The following is a 20,022-nucleotide window of genomic DNA, read 5'->3' as shown; positions in this document are numbered from 1 at the left end:
AGAACAGTTTGGGTCTGTGGCCTGTTAGGAACCGGTGGCACAGTAGGAGGTGAGTACAGGCAAGGGAGCATTACCACTTGAGCTCTGCCTCCTGTCAGATCAGCAGCCGCATTCGATTCTCATAGGAGCACAAACCCTGCCATGAACTGCGCATGCGAGGGCTCCAGGCTGCACGCTCCTTATGAGAATCTAACTAATGCCTGATGATCTGAGGGGGAACAGTTTCACCCTGAAACCATCCCCTACATAAATAGGATATATGGTATAACATATTTTTCTTAGGCTACAAGCCTGTATGGCGACTGTACTGAATGCTGTAGGTAACTGTAAGACAATGCTAAGTATTTATATGTACCTAAACAGAAAAGGTACAGTAAAAATACAGTACTATCATCTTATGAGGCTGGGCACAGTGGCTCACCCGTGTAATCTCAGCACTTTGGGAGGCCGAGGCAGGTGGATTACCTGAGGTCAGGAGTTCAAGACCAGCCTGGGCAACATGGTGAAACCCCATCTCTACTAAAATTACAAAATTAAGCTGGGCATGGTGGCACACACCTGTATCCCAGATACTCACGAGGCCGAGGCATGAGAATCGCTTGAACACTGGCGGCTGAACTGCAGTGTGATGAGATCACAGCACTGCACTCCTGCATGGGTGACAGGGAGACCCCGTCTCAAAAAAATAATAATAAATAACCTTATGGGACCAGCATCATATAATGCAGGCCACTGTTAACCAAAATATTGTTATGGAGCACATGACTGTATGTGTATATGTGTGTGTGTGTGTGCGTGTGTGTGTGTGTGTGTGTGTGTGTATGAAAAATACTAGAAGGATAAAAATAATAATTGTTATTTTTATTAGGGGATGAATAAAGTAGAGGAAGTAGGGTTAGAGAGAGTTCTCTCTGTATACATTTTCATACATTCTGACCTATCATGCTACTTTTTTAAACTAAAAATTGATTTAAAAACTTAAAATGTAAGTAAAGTACTTAATAATGCTAAATAATAGGTAGATTTAAATGAAAAGTCAGAAATCATTTGGCCCAACCTCTAATGCAATGTAGGAATCTCTTTAATGTTTATGTTTTCCTAGCATTTTAGAAAAAAGATGTAGCCAAACTGACTATCAGTAAATAGGAGAGTGGTATGAGACAATTCAGAGAAGCTGCTTGTTATATCTCAACCATTCCTGAAAAAAAAATCAGTGAATTAAAGCACAAAGGCTGATTAATTCCAGCAAATACATGCTGAGTCCCTGTTGTCTGCTGTATTCTGAGAATGTGAAAGATGGTTCTCAAAGAATAAGAGGAGTTCCTATGCTCAAGAAATTTGAGGCAAGACCATTTGCTAAGCTTTAAGTATTCAGAAATGAAAAAGGTATCACTGGAATACAGGTATTAATATATACAGAGAAACCTTTGTGGGGGCAGAAAAAGAAGAGGGAAAATGATGACTGTGAAGGGATGGAGAAGAGGCTAAAAGGATAATCAATAAATGGTATACTGTGTTTTTGAGTTTTTTTTTTTTTTTTTTTTTTTTTTTTGGACAGAGTCTCACACTGTCGTCCGGGCTGGAGTGAAGTATTGCCATCTCGGCTCACTACAACCTCTGCCTCCCAGGTTCCAGCGATTCTCCTGCCTCAGCCTCCCGAGTAGCTGGGATTACAGGCGTCCACGACCACAGCCAGAAAATTTTTTGTATTTTTAGTAGAGACGAGGTTTCACTATGTTGGCCAGGCTGGTCTTGAACTCTTGACCCTGTGATCCACCCACCTTGGCCTCCCAAAGTACTGGAATTACAGGCATGAGCCACCGTGCCCAGCCGAGGTTTCTTTTAATATTACTACTTTGGAATACAAATTAAAGCTTTAACTATGTGAAAGACTGCATTATTCAACAATAACTGATAAACGTGGCCCGATTAAGATGTTTATACTAATACAGGCTATAAGTTTAAATATTCTTTAAATAATGTAAAGAGATTTTATTTATCTAGAATTTTATTTCATAGGTACATGTTAAAAGACAGACCTACTAGTCGGCTTATAAATGTAAATATATGTAAAAAAAGAGGCCGGGCGTGGTGGCTCACACCTGTAATCCCAGCACTTTGGGAGGCTGAGGCAGGTGGATCACCTGAGGTCAGGAGTTCAAGACCATCGCCAACATGTTGAAACCCCATCTCTACTAAAAATACAAAAAATTAGCCAGGCGTGGGAGCAGACTCCTGTAATCCCAGCTACGTGGGAGGCTGAGGCAGGAAAATCACTTGAACCCAAGAGGCAGAGGTTGTAGTGAGCCGAGATCACGACATTGCACTCCAGCCTGGGCAACAAGAGTGAAACTCCATCTCAAAAAAAAAAAACAAGAAAGGAAAACCTTTCGGAGAAATCTGAAAGAACAGTTCCATCATACATACTGAATTACTAAAAGAGATGATATGCCCCAATTTTTCTATAATTAAAACATTGACTTGTGGACAAAACAGTCAAAATCTTGAGTTAAAAGATTATCCTGATTGTATGAAAGTTTAAAAGCCCATAAAGAAAACTAACTAGATTAACTTGTTAAAAAGCACTCAAGACTAACATGTTATTCTAATAAACAGCATGTGGTATATCATTTGAGGACATTTTGCATGTCCTCAAAAAGGCAATCTGTAACAGACAGCCACAAACTGTGCTAAAGCATTAAAGCCTTTTTCAAAGTATATTCCTAATGCAGAAATCTAGAACAAATGGGCTGCAAAAGAATATGTAAAATAAAAGGAATTCCACCAGTAACTATAGCGTGGTAATTATAAAACCTACTGCCAATAGAAAAACAATGCCAGGATGATCACTAACACTTATTTTTAAAATGTTAATCTGTCTTCACAACATGGTTATCACTCCTCAAAAATTCATATAATTGGGCCTTCTTTAAAAACCCTAAAGCCACTCTGTATCTTTCCAATAAGCCATCCAATGACCTTTAGAGAACCTCTCAACCATCAGTCATAGTGTTACACTCCTTTACCTCAAGATCATATTCACCTCGTCCCTAAAACTAGACGTAAGAATCCTAATTCTCTTGGTATAAGTCTTTCACAATGTTTAAAAAAAAGAACTCAAAATATACGTAAAACCCTTATAAGCACTCCAACTAAGCAGACAGTATTACTCACATTTGACAAATGTAAAAACAGAAATCTACTGCATAACAGCATAACCCTAGCAGTTGAGAGTAATAAATCTACACTCTGATTACTCAACTGGAATCAAAACTAATTCTTTTCGGTATCCTACATTTTAAGAAATGTATTAAAAAGGCAATAAAACCTTATCAAAAGCCAAAATATACTGCCTATTTCTAAATATCACACTATTCTGCAGTATTTTAAGGCAGAAGCCACAGAGATTGAAGCTTAAAAAAAAATGAGAATCCTTAAGAATGAAACTAGGGGCTGGGCACGGTGGCTCACCTCTGTAATCCCAGCACTTTGGAAGGCCAAAGATGGTGGATCACTTGAGGACAGGAGTTGGAGACCAGCCTGGCCAACATGGTGAAACCCTGTCTCTACTCAAAATAAAAAAATTAGCTGGGCGAGGTGGCAGGCGCCTCTAATCCCAGCTACTCGGAAGGCTGAGTCAGGAGAATCACTTGAACTGGGAAGGTGGTGGTTGCAGTAAGCCCAGATCACGCCACTACACTCCAACCTGGGTGACAGAGCAACTCTATCTCAAAAAAAAAAAAAAAAAGAATGAAACTAAAGAATATTGGCCACAATTAAGACACAACAAGCAATATTGTACTACAGGTACTACAAACAAGTACTTTAATGGCTCAAAGTTTTTTTTCAACTTCTGAAACAATCTAAATGTTACAAAAGCTTCTTTCTAATGCTCTCAGACTAAGCTTGTTTTTTTCTTGTGGATCAGTAAAACACAAAGAGGAGTTGTTGGTAATGGGGTTCAAACCACAGAACATTCTAATGGAAAACAGACTACTACTGAGGAAAAATCAGACTACAGTTTAATTTCATAATATAAGATATTTACATACCAGCACAGAATATCCCTGGGACTTCACTCCTGATTATTATGGTCCGTACTTTCTTATCAGATTTCAAAGCATCCACAGCTTTTGATAGCTAAACAGAAATAGGAAGCATACGAGGGAAAAGAGAAAAATAAAATTTTACATTGATGACAATAATGTATCTTAATATTAGAAGCAAACAGTTTAATCTTTACACTCACCATTTTTATAAGATTTTTACTGAGTGCATTTTTGCCATAAGCTCTGTTTATTCCAAGCACCACAATTCCTAGTTAAAGGGGAAAAAAAGTACAAGCACTTGAGTGAGCGAGGCATTCAGAGAACGGATTCTACATCACACATCTAGCTAACTTCGAACTTAACAAATCAAAGAAATTCAGGACATCACATTCCCTTCAATTGATCTCTTCTTAAGCACCAAGGTAATCTGCAACATTTTGGTAAATTTTACATCACTAACTCAAACTAGAGGGAAGACCACACTTATCTGTGAAAATTTTAAGTTAAAGGATACTATTTAAAATGTGGTTTCATCATCTTCAAGTAGATACAGAAGTAACAGCTAATAAACCTTGTTACATGCAGGTATTACAGCATCTGCTTTTTCTAGGATGCCAGTTCTAAATATCTCAATTTTTTTTTTTGTTCATACTACATAGTTTTCAGTAATTCTATGCCAGGTTTCTGTCCTGATTTCTGTCTGATACACTTAACCTGAGGGCACTTCCATTTAGATGTCCAACAAGTACTTTCAACTCAACCTATATAAAACAAACTTCATTATCTCTCCCACAAACCCAGCTGTCACTCCTAACTGCCCCATTTTTTAAATCAAAAACCATCATCTAAACCCAGCCTCCCATTCCTTCCAGTTACCAATTTTCTAAAAACAATACTAAGCATAGAATTCACCCCTACTTAAAATCCTTTCATTATTTATTTCAAAATATCCAACTTCAAAGATCTTAATTTGATATTCAAAGTTCTGCACAACCTCTACTAACCTTCTTGGTCCTGGAGTAGACAAGTTTTCACTGTGTATCAGAAATACCTTCCACTGAGTCAGGGTGGGTATGGTTCTTGTTTGCAACTGAGTTAAACTGAAGACAACAAAATGTACACACGCCTTCGCTGTGCAAGAAACTGTGCAGAATCATTTTTTAAAGTATAAAAATGAACTTCTGCTCACAAAAGAGTAAACTTGCAAAAATGCCAAATGCTGTCAGTACAGAGAAAAGCATAAAGGCCTGCTATCTGCCAGGATCTGTGTTAAAAGCTGAATGACTTTAGGTAGGCCCCAATACTACTGACAACAGCTACCACCGGTAGGCCTCAGGCACTGCTCCAGGTGCTTTAAACGAATTAACTCACGTAATCCCCAACACAACCCAAGAGGTGGGCACTATTTTTATCCTTAGTTAACAGATAAAGAAATGGAGACTTGGAGAGGTGAAGTAACTTCCTTCAGCTATTAAGTGCTAATCTAACTCTGTATTTGAATAAAACTGTGTTACACTGTTCAAGCTTCAGTTTCCTCAGGAAGAAAATCAAGCAGCTAAGACTAGATGTGTCCATTCATTCAAACATACTGAGGATGTACTATAGTGATCAGCAGCCAAGGAACTAGAGTCTAGGAGGGAAATACAAACATTAATAATCATAGAAATCATTAATAACCATAAATGTCATTAATAACGAATTCAAACTGCTTTACAAGCTGTAAGTGGTGCCACAGTAACTTGTAACCAGAACTGATAATGGTCTAGGGCAAAAGGAGATGGTTAGGGAAAGCTTACCCCAGACAGTGGAGGTTAGAAGGATGAGTAGGAGTTAAGGTGAGAGGGAAGGAGAGGGGCTGACTGCCAGGCAGAGAAAACAGGAAAAGGATAAACTAGTCAAGGTCCCACTGAATGTCCTGTCACCTACGAGGCGAAGAGAGTGACCAATGAAAGTAAACAGGTGAGCACAGGCCAGAAATATCCTTACAGACCTGCTGAAAAGTCTGTTCTTCATCCTAAGAACCACTGAAGGAGTTTACGTAGGTATAAACATACACACATGCACATATAAAACTGGAGGGGGAAGAGTTTCTACATTTGAAGATCATACCAGAAGTAGATAGGGGTGGGAGCTTCAAGACACAACTGGAGTCCAATCAACAGATAACAGGTCTGGCTGAGATAGGCAGTGGTAGAAATAAAGAAAAGTGAAAGGATTCAAGAACCATTCAAAATTTTAAATGGGTTAATGATGCCTAGACAGAGGCCTGATTTAACTGGGAGAAAGTGTTAAGGAGTATTTACCAGGTTTCTGGCTTCAGCAATTGGATGAAAGAAGATGACATTTAATGAGACAAAATCATAAAAAATACCAAGGTGAGGGTGGAGGGGAGTAAAGCTCATGAGTTCTGTTTTGAATCAAAGTGAATCTGAAGTGCCTTTCAGACATCCAAGTTGACACCACTTCCAAGGGCTAAGAATGCAGGCTCTAAGGTGTGATTGCTGAGGATGAAATCCCAGTCTGCCGCTTACTAGCTATCGGGCAAGTTACTTAACCTTTCTGATCCTCAGTTTCTTACTCTACGAAGATACTAATAGTTCCACACTCCATGGGACTGTATTAGAATCAAATGATATGACAGATGTAAAACTTACAACATGAGCACCCAATTATCCTCCCTTCTAGCATGAACACTTCTCATGCAATAAGTATTAAAGTTTCACCATAATTTCTGCTAGATAGGATACTGCTGACATTATTACTGAAGTGTAAAGTGCCATGAAAATGTTTCTATCACAGTCAATTCCAGCAGTTTTGGTCACATATTTGAGACTTGATGTTTTGAGTGCTTCCACTTCAAAAAGCTAGAAATCAGTTCTGCAATCTGAAATGAAGTACCTAATATATAACTGTACCATCAAATGTATCTGTAGGCTTTTGGTACTCTAAAATGGAATAAAACCTTAGCTTTTATTCAGCAAAGTCTAAACTTTTTTGTTTTATAACTGTCTCACTTTAATTCACAACTCAATCACTTCTCAATAACTTAATTATCATGTATCCTCCTCACATAACCTAGACAAGTTTACCAACTCAGAAAAGCTTAGGCATTCACATGCCAACCTTAATTTTCCTGACTTTTCACAAAACACACAAAAATCTTCAGTGAATCTATAACAAGGTCACATCACAGCATTAATCCTGCTCTATAAAGCTCACACAACTGAAAGACGAATGTAACAACTTTGCTGAGACTTTAAAAAGAAACAGAAATACATTTTGCTTATACAAAATTGAAAAAACACACTCAAAGTGAAAGTCCTCCTTCCCTAGAATCAACTCATTCCCTTCCCCAGAGGAAGCCACAGTTATCACAGTTACATGTAATGTAACCTTCCAGAAAATGTTCAACATATTTACATACAGAAACAGAGTTGTATATTACCATTTGGCTTGTTGTTGCTATTTTACATAAATGGATCATATGTTCTGTTGGTGCTATTCTACATAAATAGGTTCATACATATTTCTTTCTTTTTTTTTTTTTTAAAGACACAAGGTCTTGTTGTGTCACCCAGACTGGAGTGCAGCGGCTCCATCATAGCTCACTGCAGCCTCAAAGTCCTGGGCTCAAGTAATCCTCCTGTCTCAGCCTCCTGAGTAACTGGGACTACAGCTGGTTTCACCAATTTTCTGAACTAAAGTTGAGTTAATTAACTAAAGTTCTCAATGAAACTCAACTAAAGGTCTCAATGGAGCTAGAGACCATTATTCTACATGAAGTAATTCAGGAATGGAAAACCAAACATCATAAGTTCTCACTTAGAACTGGGAGCTAAGCTATGGGTACACCAAGGCAAAACAGTGCTGTAACAGACATTGGAGAGTCATAACGGGGCAGGGCGGGAAGGTTGAGGGATTTAAAAAAACTACATATTGGGTACAATGTACACTACTCTAGTGATAGGTACACTAAAATCTGAGACTTGACTACCAGACAATTCACCCACTTGTAACCAAAAACCACCTGTACCCTAAAAGCTACTAAAATAAAATAAATAAGGGCATTACATAATAAAAACAGGGTCATTTCTCCAATAAGACATAATAATCCTAAATATGTATGCACCAAACAATAGTACACCAAATTATGTGAGTTAAAAACTGATAGTGCAAGGGGAAACAAACCTACTATTACAGTTGCAGATTTTAACTTACTTCTATCAGTAATTGAGAGATCCAACAGGCAGAAAATCAGTAAGAGTATAGTTGAATTGAGCACCACCATCAATCAACTAGATCTAACTGAACAGTAGAGCCAACTGCATATAAAATTCTTTATTTGCAAAAGGCACAATTTTGTACATAGAAAATAGTAAGAAATCCACTTAAAAAAAACTATTAGGAACAAACTAACAAGTTCAACAAAGTTGTACGATACAAGCCAATATACAAAAACCAATTTATTTTGTAATTTCTATACAATAGCAACGAGCAATCTGAAAATGAAATTAAGAAAAATCTATTTAAATTCAAAAAGAATATTTTGGGATAAATTTAACTAAAGTAGTGTAAAACCTATATACTATACAGTGAAAACTACAAAACACCATTGAATAGAAAAATATATCACGATCATAGATTGGAAAACTTAACAACTTAACACTGTTAAGATGGCAATACTCCCCAAATTAATCTACCTATTCAACACAATCCCTATCAAAATCCCAACTTTTTTTGCAGAAATTCACAAGCTGATCCTAAAATTCACGTGGTAATGCAAGAGTTCCATAATAGCCAAAACACTCCTGAAAAAGAACAAAGTTGGAGAACTCATGCTATCCAATTTCAAATTTCACTACACAGCTATAGTAATCAGTTTGGTACTAGCATAAGGATAGATACATAGATCAATGGAATAGATTTGAATATCCAGAAGTAATCCCTTATACTTCCAGTAAATTAATTTTCAACAAGGGTACCAAGACAACTCAATGGTGAAAGACTCATCTTTCCACAAATGGTGCTGAGATAACTATACAGCCACAAGTAAAGGAATGAAGTTAGACCTCTTACTACACACCATATATAAAAATTAACTCAAAATTGGATCATAGTCACAGATGAATATAACAGTGAAAATCATAAAACTCACAGAAGAAAACATAAGTGTAAATCTTTGTAAACTTGGGTTAGGCAACAGTTTCTTAGATATAATCTAAGGCATAGCTACAAAAAGAACAAATAGAGAAACTGAACTACATCAAAATTAAAAACACTAGTTCTTCAAAATATACCATCAAGAAAGTGAAAAGACAACCCAGAGAATGGGAGAAAATATTTGCAAACTATCCATCTGACAAGAGACTTGTATCCAGTCTCAACAATAAAAAGACAACTCTCATGCCTCAACAATAAAAAGATAATCCAATTTAAAAAGTGGCAAAGGGGCCAGGTGCAGTGGCTCACACCTGTAATCCCAGCACTTTGGGAGGCCGAGGCGGGCAGATCACGAGGTCAAGAGATCAAGACCATCCTGGCCAACACAGTGAAACCCTTAGCTGGGCATGGTGGTGGGCGCCTGTAGTCCCAGCTACTTGGGAGGCTGAGGCAGGAGAATCCCTTGAACCCTGCCGGAGTTAGCAGTGTGCTGAGATCACACCACTGCACTCCAGTCTGGGAGACAGAGTGAGATTGTCTCAAAAAAAAATGTTATAAATAAAAAATAAAATTAAAAAGTGGCAAAGGATATGAGTAGACATTTATCCAAATGTATGCACATGGCCAACATGTACATGAAAAAATGTTCCAACAGGGAGTTGAACCTGATCTCAAGCTCTCCTACAACAGAGCCCCATCATGGTAGTCCTTTTGAATAGTATTCCTCAACATCTTTTAAAAAAGAAAAAAAAAAGATGTAGAACATCACTAGCCATGAGGGAAAACCAAATCAAACCACAAAAAGTTACCATTTCCCACCCATTAGGGTGGCTAATAAAAGAACAATAACACGTGTTGCCAAAATGTGGAGAAACTGGAGCTCTCATGCTTTGCTAGTGAGCATATAAAATGCAGACGCTTTAGAAAACAGTTTAGCAGTTCCACAAAATGTTAATCATTGAATTACCATAGGACCCAGCAATCCCACTCCTATGTGAAAATATAAAGATGACCACAAAAGCTTATATTAATATATGAATGTTCTAAGCAGCATGGTTCACATTATCCAAAAAACAGAAATAATCCAAATGTACATCAGTAACGAATAGACAAAATGCGGTATATCCATACAATGAATATTACTTGGCCATTAAAAGCATAGAGGTGCTAGTTCAAGCTACAACAAGGATGAGCCTTGAAAATATAATGATATGTGAAGGAAGCCACAAAAACACCACTTATTAAACTATTCTTTTATAGACAAATCTATTGATACAAAAAGTAGATAAATGAAGGTTTTTTTAAGGCTGGAGGGATAAGCGGGGGAGTAGGCAGTGACTGCTAAAGACTACAGGGTTTATTTTTGAGTTGATAAATGTTCTAAAATTGGCTTGTATTGACAAAGCATAACTGTGAATATACTAAAAACAACTGTACATTTTGAATTTTATGGTATATGATTTAAATCTCAATGTAGATGAGGTTAAATCTTAATCTTAAAGATTTAAAAATACATACACTGTATCTCAATACATATATTTATTGAGATATAATTTACATACCATAAAATATATAAAAATATTATTTTTTAAACATGAAAAAAAAATATGAAAGGAATCAACTTGTTAAATAAGAAGAGGCAGTAGATACAGAAAGACCTGCTACCTCTGCTGCAGCCCACTTGACAAGCTTGGACAAGGATGCTGTGGGTAAAGAAGCACATGGAAAGGTTTCAAACACGGGAAGACCTGATGACAATCTAGATGTGAAAGAGGAGGAAGCAGCAGGTATCAAGGAGGATCTGCACTATGCAAGTGCTTGTTCACTCTATTTCTGCCAGAAGCTGTTCTGACACGGGTCACAAAGATGATCTTGAAATGGTTCATAATTAGGCCAAATTGCAGGAAGGTTGGTAGGGAAAGGGGAGGAGTCATTCCAGAAAGTGGTGCAAAAGCTACACACAGAAAAGAACAGGAAAAGGCAGAGCTCAGGTCCAGTGGCAGAGAGACAGACTATGAGACATCTGACGGATAAGAAGGCCCTGCAGGCAACGGCAAGCCTTTGGAGGTGTTTAACTGAGCAGACTCGTGGTTTTTGGCCTTGAAAAAAAGGTAACTCCATCACCCCTGGGAAGAGAAAGTGGGAAGGAGAACGCTTGGAAACCAGGTGACCTGTGAAGAAGGCTGTTGCAGGAGAGACCTCTCTCTGTAAGCCATGACCAGGACCCCTGCTCTAAAACTGAGTAGGATGGACAACAATGCAAGAAATAACCACTAAAGAAATTTGGTGTTCAGGCGCAGTGGCTCACGCCTGTAATCCTAACACTTTGGGAGGCCAAGACGTGTGGATCACCTGAGGTCAGAAGTTCGACTAACCTGGCCAACATGGCAAAACCCCATCTCTACTAAAAATACAAAAAAATTAGCCAGATGTGGTGGCGGGCACCTGTAATCCCAGCTACTCGGGAGGCTGAGACAGGAGAATCGCTTGAACTTGGGAGGCAGAGGTTACAGTGAGCTGAGATCCCACCATTGTACTCCAGCCTGGGCGACAAGAGTGAAGCTCCATCTCAAAAAAAAAAAAAAAGAAAGAAAGAAAGAAAAGAAAAGGAAATTTGGTTGTAGAGCTATGCCTCCCACAACAAATTACAAATATGGAGCCCAGATAACAGATGAGACCTGGTGTATTCTGCACTACCTACCCCCACCCACCTAAAGTGCTGCATGCTGTTTGGGGCTTCTGTGACTAGGAGAGTTATCCTATTCCTTAGAGGCTGCTGAGAGCACCAAATTTTGGACCCATCTCAAAGAGAAACAAAGGCACCCAGGAAACTCCTTCACCTGTAGTACCCTTGACCTGTTTTTCTTTGCACTGCTTATTGCTGGTTCAACAGTAAAGCAAAGCAAAGCATAAGTAATGTTAGCCAAGCCTGAGTCGTAATTCTTGCCAATTCTCAAAGGAGGCGGGGTCAACTTTAAGAAACCATGATGTATGTCCTATCTCATCAGGAAATGAAGGCTAAAGAAAAAAAAAGAAACCATGACGTCGTGTATTATCTTTTATCTGATATTCTCTCTTCTGTCCATTCAAATCCTAACTTAATGTCTTTCCAGACATTTTGCACAAATATTCCTTTAATTGCATTCAAGTCATAACGACCAAAATAACAGAATATGATGCATATTAGTAGCTGTACTTGCAATCCCTTTATATCTAACATATTGTTGGTACACTTAATGGAAGTGAAGTCCCAGCATGACTAAGCTTACCCAAAAGATGGTGGCATTCAGGCTCTAATCATTCCAGTGCCAGTCTACGCTTCCAGCTGAATTTCTTACTATTCTGCTTATGCCACACTACTGCCACACTTGCCTTATGTTACGTCCCAAATACACCACACATGTTCACATCTCCATGCCTTTGACCATGTTCTTGTCTCTGTCTGGAATAAGTAAGGAATAAAGTAATTCATCAAACTCCTGAAGCACTGCTATGGGCTAGTGGCAATTTATATTAACGATCTCATCTCACCTTCATAACAAACCTATAAAGTAGGTATTACACGTGAGATAAGTCTGCCCAAGAACCCTCACAAATGGCGAAATCCACTGCCTATTAAAGAATGCCTTGGAACCCCTTTCATATGGCGAAACCCTGCAGGTATTACAGCCCTTTCCTCTTACCATGCCTTGAAAGTTCACACAGCCTACTAATAACCAGGATCTGCTTCACTATACTAAAAGCAATCATGACTTACACGCTTTTCACTTCTGCTTAACAGATTATAGGTGCTCAACAAATGCATGTCAAAATTAAAAGACTAGTCCTCTGGCTTAACCCGGGTAAACTGCCATTCCACCCTTCACGACCCTTTTAGCTTTTCCCTGCACTGGCAGGGAAAGGAACTGAGCTTTAACAGTATTCCCTAGAAATGTCAGCCTCCTTCAAAGCCTTCAACCCTCTATATTGTATTGCTAATGATGTCTCCTCCTGCAGTAGGTAGGCAGCTCAAGGGCAAGATCCATACCATCCACATTCTTATCGCCAGAGCTGAGGAAAATAAAAAGTGCTCAAAATTGTTTAAATGAAGTGGAAGAGTCCCTCAGGACTAACTTTCCAGGAGAAAATGAACAAGAAAAATTGTTCCAGCTAAGCAGCTTCAAATTTAAGATTCTCCGTAATAATAAAAGGCAGTTTCACTGCAGCTTTTACAACTCCACCACTAATAGCTGAGTTTACAGAAAGCCATTACACAGCAAGAATAAAGCCCGGTAGCAAGGATTAAATACCCAGGGTATATATTGACCTTGGGTTGTCTGAAGCGGAGGGCGTAAGCTGCACTTCTGTTTACCGCGCTGAATGCGGTCACTTTACAGGTAAGCTGCTCTGGAGTACACGTTTAGGTTATTAAAAGCAAGAAATAGGTGCACAAGGAAACTGCCACGCTGGGTGAGGGGGGAGGTGAGGAAGGGGAGGGACGGTGCGCCTGCCCGACCTGGACCCCGCGTCCTGCCGGCGGACTGCACCTTTTGCCCGTCCTGAGGGCGAGCGGCCGCCCGCTGCCCTGCGCCTGCCCCGCGTTCGCACCTCACCTCGGTTCTCCTCCTCCAGGTGCCGCACCCGCAGCTCGTCCTCCGTCTTCATCTCAGAGCTGTAGCCCCTTTTCGGGGCGGGACCACCGGCCGCAGGCACCCAGCCCTGAGCCCAGATCGCCGGGCCCACCCGCCGGCCTGCCAACGAGCCGGGCAGCCTCAACCCCGGGCACAGCCGCGCACTGCATGCGGCCACCAGGCGAGCACCGCCAGCATGCAGCGAGCCCAAGGCCCCAGGTGCCGCCGCCGCCACCGCGGCCGCCATGTTGTCTGTTTACGGCGTGGGCCTGCAACTGCCGCTCCGCCCCCGCCCGGCGCCGACCTGCAGCGCGCACGCGCACGGCGTCCCGGCCCGCAGCATCGCTCCGGCCTGGCCCCGCCCTCCGGAGCCGTGTTCCCGCCCCTCACCGCCCCGCCGAGGCCCCGTGACCCGAGGCCTTGCCCCATTTTCCGCGCAAAGTTGGATGGTTTGTCCAACACAGAAGGAAAGAAAGTAGTGTCCGAGGCTATGGAATAGTTCAGGGAAGCCTCTTCTCTAAGAACTATCCGGAGGGAATTGTCTCTCCGTACTCCCTGGACCATGCCCTGCGGTCCTGTAAGTAAGATGCAAAAGTGAACAAAAAAAGTTTTGTCTCCTCAAGTTGGCTGAAAGTGAGGCAGCCCGTCGTGGGACACTGCCTTACTTATGGATCTCAGGTTGTCAGTTCTAATTGGTGGGTTTAGAGCAAGCAGGCGCAAGATCCATGGAGTCACCCTGTCGCTGTGAGATGGTCACTGGAACCCATCTACACAGTCCATGTGGGTTATGGAGGTCAACGGGTGAGTCAAGCAGGCTGCATTTACCTGTCCCATAGGGAGATGGTCACCAGGAAGCAGTTGCATTAGGCAGATATCTGGATGGATCACATTGAAGAACTGGGAAGAAGCAGGGAACTAGAAACTGTGTCAAAGGTGATTGACCCCTGCTTCTCATATGAGAAAGTTAAACATTCAAAATGGATGCCAAGGCAAAATAAAATTATGAGAATTCACTATACTAGTGATGGCAGCGGCTGCTCCCGACAGCCTGCTGCTGCAGCGGGGAGGCACGGCCAGGGCTGCATGCTCTCTGGCAGGAGCCAGGGACAAGCAGGAGACCCACCCCTTCTGAGTTGGGGTGGGAGCTCCCTGGGTGCCTCTGAACACAGCTGCAGACCGGGGCCTCCTGCTCCACAGAGCAGGCAGGAGCACCACACACAGTGTGGCTGCAGATCTGAGCCTCCCTGTGCTATGGAGGGACCAGGAGCAGGCAAAAGCCCTGCCCTCCTGGGGGCAGCTGCAGCCACCCAAACCACCGCTGCAGCCCCAGGCATCCCTGCACTCTTGGGGGCCCAGGAAGGCCCTGCATGCCACCACAGGCTCAAAAGTGCCTGTTCCTGCTGCCTGGCTTCTCCCTGCTGTTGGCACCTGCTCCATTCTTGGAGCAAAGTTGAGGCTGAACCCAGGCACCATGAATGGCAGTGGGAGGCAGACAGACTCCTGGGCAGAGAGGGTGGGTCCCCAATGAGGCCCCAACTTCTGACCAAGGAGGGCCTAAAGGCTGGGGGTCAGGCTATCAGCTCCATGAACCAGAGTGGGAACTTCTGGTGCCTTTTCCAAAGCTGCCCATGGCTGCCCCTGGACCAATCAGCAGCAGGCACTTGCTCCCTTCTGAGGCTCATAAAATCCCCAACTCAGCCAGAGCTGAGCAGGCGATGGGACGGCCAGCTGCAGAGAGGAGCTACCCTCTCAGCTGAGAGCTTCAGAGACTTGCAGAGATGTCAGAACTACCAGCTTCAGAGAGGAATGACCCTCTCCAGGGCCTCCTCTCTGCTAGGAGCTACCCTCTCCAGGGCCTCCTCTCTCCTAGGAGCTGGACAGACGTCAGGATGACCTGCCTACAGAGAGGAGCTATCCACTACAATCTCCTTTGAGCTGTTTTAACACGCAGTAAAACTCCTCTTTGTCTTGTTCACCCTCCACCTGGCTGCATACCTCATTCTTCCTGGACACAGGACAAGAACTCTGGCAAAGGCACCACCAGCCACAGAGGTTTCTGGCCAGGAAATTGACACCCCAGAGGTCCCGTGACACTAGGAAACTCAGAACTGTATTTACAGATCAACCATTGCAATTATTGCAATTATATAATTACTATTTATTAGTATTGATCTCCAGTTGTTTTGATATCTTTATGTTGGTTCATCAATAGGTTGTAAATTTAAAGAAAGCTGTTATACAGAGCTCCTGACAGTGCTATTTAAAATAATATAGCTTCAGATAATACTAATAATTGACTAAGACAACTGCAGAAAGATAATCATAGATTGTTTGGGTTATAGAAGAAAACAAAGGACCACCCATTATTTCTAAGGGCATTGAGCCTGATGGAAAAAATGCAACATAGAGGACTATCCCCTTCCCTGATATTTGGGACTCTCGTCCTTATTTACAGTAGTCATGCAGATATCTCAGGTCTGTGACCAAGGTTGATTCTAAAAATTAATGCAACTAATGAACATCGCCATGACTATTACAACCTGCCAAGAATGACAACTAATAGCAAATTGCGAAATACCAGGAATTTAACAAATTCCAAATCAAATCGACATGGCTTTGGATCCCCGCTCTATAATTGCTCCACTTTGAGACATCAGTGAGTTATTTAAATACTTCATGCTTCCACTTCTTCATCTACAGTATAGCTAATATGTCTATTTCACCTTATGAATTCTTTCTTTTTTTCCTTTTCAGACAGAGTCTCACTCTGTCACCCAGGCTGGAGGGCAGTGGCGTGATCTCACCTTCCGGATTCAAGTGATTCTCCTGCCTCAGCCTCCCGAGTAGCTGGGACTATAGGCACACACCACCATGCCCAGCTAATTTTTGTTTTTGTTTTTGTTGGCTTTTTTTTTTTTGTAGAAACAAGGTTTTGTCACGTTGGCCAGGTTTGTTTCAAACTCCTGACCTCAGGTGATCCACCTGCCTCAACCTCCCAAAGTGCTGAGATAATAGTCATGAGCCACCATGCTCAGCTGAATTCTTTATCTTCAGTTCCTTCACCTATAAAACGAGAATAATTATGCCCATTTATTGGGTTGATAAGTATGTAAAACCCTTGGCACCAAGAAAGAAATAGGAACAGCATACAAATATTAGCTACCATTTACCAACTTCCTTCTCAGTCTGTTTAAGAAAGCATTTCAATATCTTATTTAATGTTCAGGAAACTTTCACATTGGTATTACTATCCCCATTTTTATAGATGAGGAAACTGAGATTGAGTTACTCACCAAAGCCTGCATCTGGGAAGCCATGGAGCTGGAATTCAAATCCTGATACGTCTGACCCCAAAGCCCATGTTCTTTCTCTTTTTTAAAAATCTTTTAATTTTTTTTTCTTTACTAGAAACAAGGGTGTCACTGTGTTGCCCAGGCTGGTTATGAACTTGGGCTCAAGCTGTACTTCTGCCTCAGCCTCTCAAAGTGCTGGATTATGTGTGTGAGCCAGTGGGCCCAGCCGAAGTCCCTATTCTTAATCATTAGTTACAACAGCCTTTCAATAAATGTTAAGGCATGCAATAAAATGGCATGACCTCTGGAATTCCTTTCTACTTTTCAATGAAAGGTTGTCAAGTATGGAACAGGCATAATGAGTATCAGTTTGGGAAAAAGTGGGTAGGGCTTGTTGTTTGAAATGAAAAGAGTATAGCCAGGTGTGGTGGTGTGCACTGGGAGATTGAAGCAGGAGAATTGCTTGAGCCCAGGGTTCAAGGTCAATCTGGGCAACATAGCAAGACTCTGCCACTGGAAAAAAAAAAAAAAAAAAAAGAAATGGCAAGAGCAAAAGAGTGGAAAAGCTGGAGTATTCAGAGTACTACATTCACTAATCTCCTGACCTGCTTCTACTTCTTCTACATCCAGCAGAACTGTGAGGCAAACAAACCTCCTTTCTTTAGAAACTACCCAGCCTCAGGTATTCTTTTATAGCAATGCAAAATGGACTAAGAGAAGGACCAAATATTGCTTTCTTAGTATATCACAATATCATAAGCCCCATGGTGGCCTTTCACTCCAGAAGGTCTTTTCCCACCTATTCTGAGTACTCATCTCCAAATGGAGGGATTGGATGTCAAATCCCGAAAATCCAATCTCTAGAGCCTTGAAGGGATCCAGTAAGCCTCACCCAAGGACACTACCCCCAGAGAAAAGGTATGTTTGAAGACACCCTCTCTCACTCTGCCCTGCAGACTCCTTGACCAGACACTGCAATCCGCCCCCACCAAGGTTATTGTAGGTCTCATTTTAGGTAGCAACCATGTGTGCCTGTGAGCTCCATGACCTTATACGGACATTATACAGACAAGTAAAGAGAGGCGTAAATTACTGAAAGTTACCTAGCTAATAAATTACAGAGCTGGAACTCAAACACTATACTCCAAAAAACTGAGTTCTTAATCACAACTTTCTTTTGTGTGCTTTTCCTGATTGATTGTAAGGGCTTCATGTTCCCCACCACTACTCTGACCCCCATCAGTAGGGAGTTTTTTCAAGCTCTTCTGTTATCATTTCATTTGGAAATTTCACCCTTTACATTGGATCCTGCATGATCATGATTTCCCAGATACTGCTTCTTCCCCCTGACAATTCCATAGTTGCTGAGTGTGTATACGTGCATACATGCAAATATACAAACACATGCACCATGCCCTGAAAATACAAACCTTCATCATCTCAGGATGAGAGGGATGGGGAGACTGGGGGATGAGATCAAAAAGGTACATGGCATCTTTTGGGGATGATAAGGATGTCCTAAGTTGATTGTATGATGGTTGCACGAACTCTGAGAATATGCTAACAATCATTTACTTGTACATGTTAAATGGGGGGATTGCTTGGTATGTGAATAATACTTCAATAAAGCTGCTGCAAAACTTGGGAAATGGGATTTGGGATCCTTGAAGAGATGATTGACTGAGTGTCTGAGACAGAGAAAAACACTAAGTGAGATCAGAATATCTCCTTGTGCCAGAAAACACTGAGATGCTGCACAATTGACAGAAATGTGAAAGGCTACAGCTCGGAAGGGTTTCTACTGGCCTAGCCTGGGACAGTTAGAGCATTGAAGATACCCATGCTAGTAATTGATACAAACATTTAGCATTTTTTAAAGATATCAGGGAACAATTAAGTAAATGGATGGCAGATGGTAGAAGCCAGTTTCTCCCTGTTGGTATGGCAGAATACAGATAAGCAAGGGAAAGAGGACAGGATGATCTGTGTGATAAGGGGTTAGCACTGGGAACATCAGTGTGAACCCATGTTTAGTTTAATATAGATATAGGTGGACACACATAGAAACATCTATAGATAAGTATATATACACACGTGAGTATACACACAGCTCCTGCTCTGTCAACTAAGATGAACTAGAAGCAATAACACACCGGCAACAATGAGCACACCTAGTGTCAGATCTTGGTTTCTAATACCATCCTCCAGTTAAAAAAAGGAATTTGCCATTGATTCTTGGAGAAACAGTTGACTCTAGGACTGGGGCAGGAAATATACAAGATGAGGCTGAAGGATGTTGTGGTGCCAGAAAATAAGAAAGTGTTCAAAATAACCCCAAAATGATGGGCATATGTCAAAGAGGTGCAGGAACCAACTGAGAGAGTTCCCAGTGGCCATAGCTGGAACAAGACGAACAGTAAAATAAAGTGGCATAGCATGATATCCAAAAGCATAAAATAAATATCCATGAATCCATACTGACACAAATAAATGATTGAATAATTAAATGAGAGAGAAGAGACCAAACTCCCAAGCAGAAGAATTTCCAGTAATTCACGCAGATACTCTGCCCTACCTGAGGAAGGCGTCAAAGATAGACAAAGTCAACGGTAGTTAAAGTAGTAAGGACAGATATTAATCAGTGATATACTATTGTAATAACGTAATACGATATTCTTGTCTGCTTTCAGCAGGTCTAGGATAGGAATTGTCCGTAAAATTTTAAGTCTAAGATCAAGAGGCCCACCCTATTGCTTTTAACCCTCTTAGTTGTAAGGCAGGTGGTATCTCCCTCCTACCCTTCCAAACAGGTAAAAAGAATACCTGCTCTATTAGGGTATAACTAGACATCTTTTGTCTTAGCCCCCTCCTGTTTAGAGTCTGTGCATTCGTTGTGCCTTGTTGCTTAAG

The 20,022-nt window shown here is 41.3% G+C and overlaps 1 protein-coding gene across 4 annotated transcripts in view; it reads right to left on the bottom strand.

Moving 5' to 3' along the window:
• AUH (AU RNA binding methylglutaconyl-CoA hydratase) overlaps positions 1-14,123 on the bottom strand; it is a 145,134-nt gene extending 131,011 nt beyond the window's left edge. Inside the window, exons 1-3 of one of the 4 annotated variants that reach the window (XM_007969724.3) lie at positions 13,802-14,123; positions 4,250-4,317; positions 4,053-4,140 (exon numbers count right to left, since the gene is read on the bottom strand). In XM_007969724.3, the coding sequence (XP_007967915.1) occupies positions 4,053-4,140; positions 4,250-4,317; positions 13,802-14,066 (421 nt within the window). In that variant the 5' untranslated portion in view covers positions 14,067-14,123. Of the gene's footprint in view, positions 1-4,052; positions 4,141-4,249; positions 4,318-5,053; positions 7,833-13,801 lie in introns of those variants that run through there. The other 3 variants (XM_007969723.3, XM_037998613.2, XM_007969726.3) reach the window with 3 other exon arrangements.
• Positions 14,124-20,022: the final 5,899 nt, after the last annotated feature.

The sequence above is a fragment of the Chlorocebus sabaeus genome, chromosome 12, assembly GCF_047675955.1.
Source record: "Chlorocebus sabaeus isolate Y175 chromosome 12, mChlSab1.0.hap1, whole genome shotgun sequence".
NCBI lineage: Eukaryota > Metazoa > Chordata > Mammalia > Primates > Cercopithecidae > Chlorocebus > Chlorocebus sabaeus.
The sequence above is the reverse complement of the archived record's forward strand: the minus strand, read 5'-3'. Positions and strand labels throughout refer to the sequence as shown.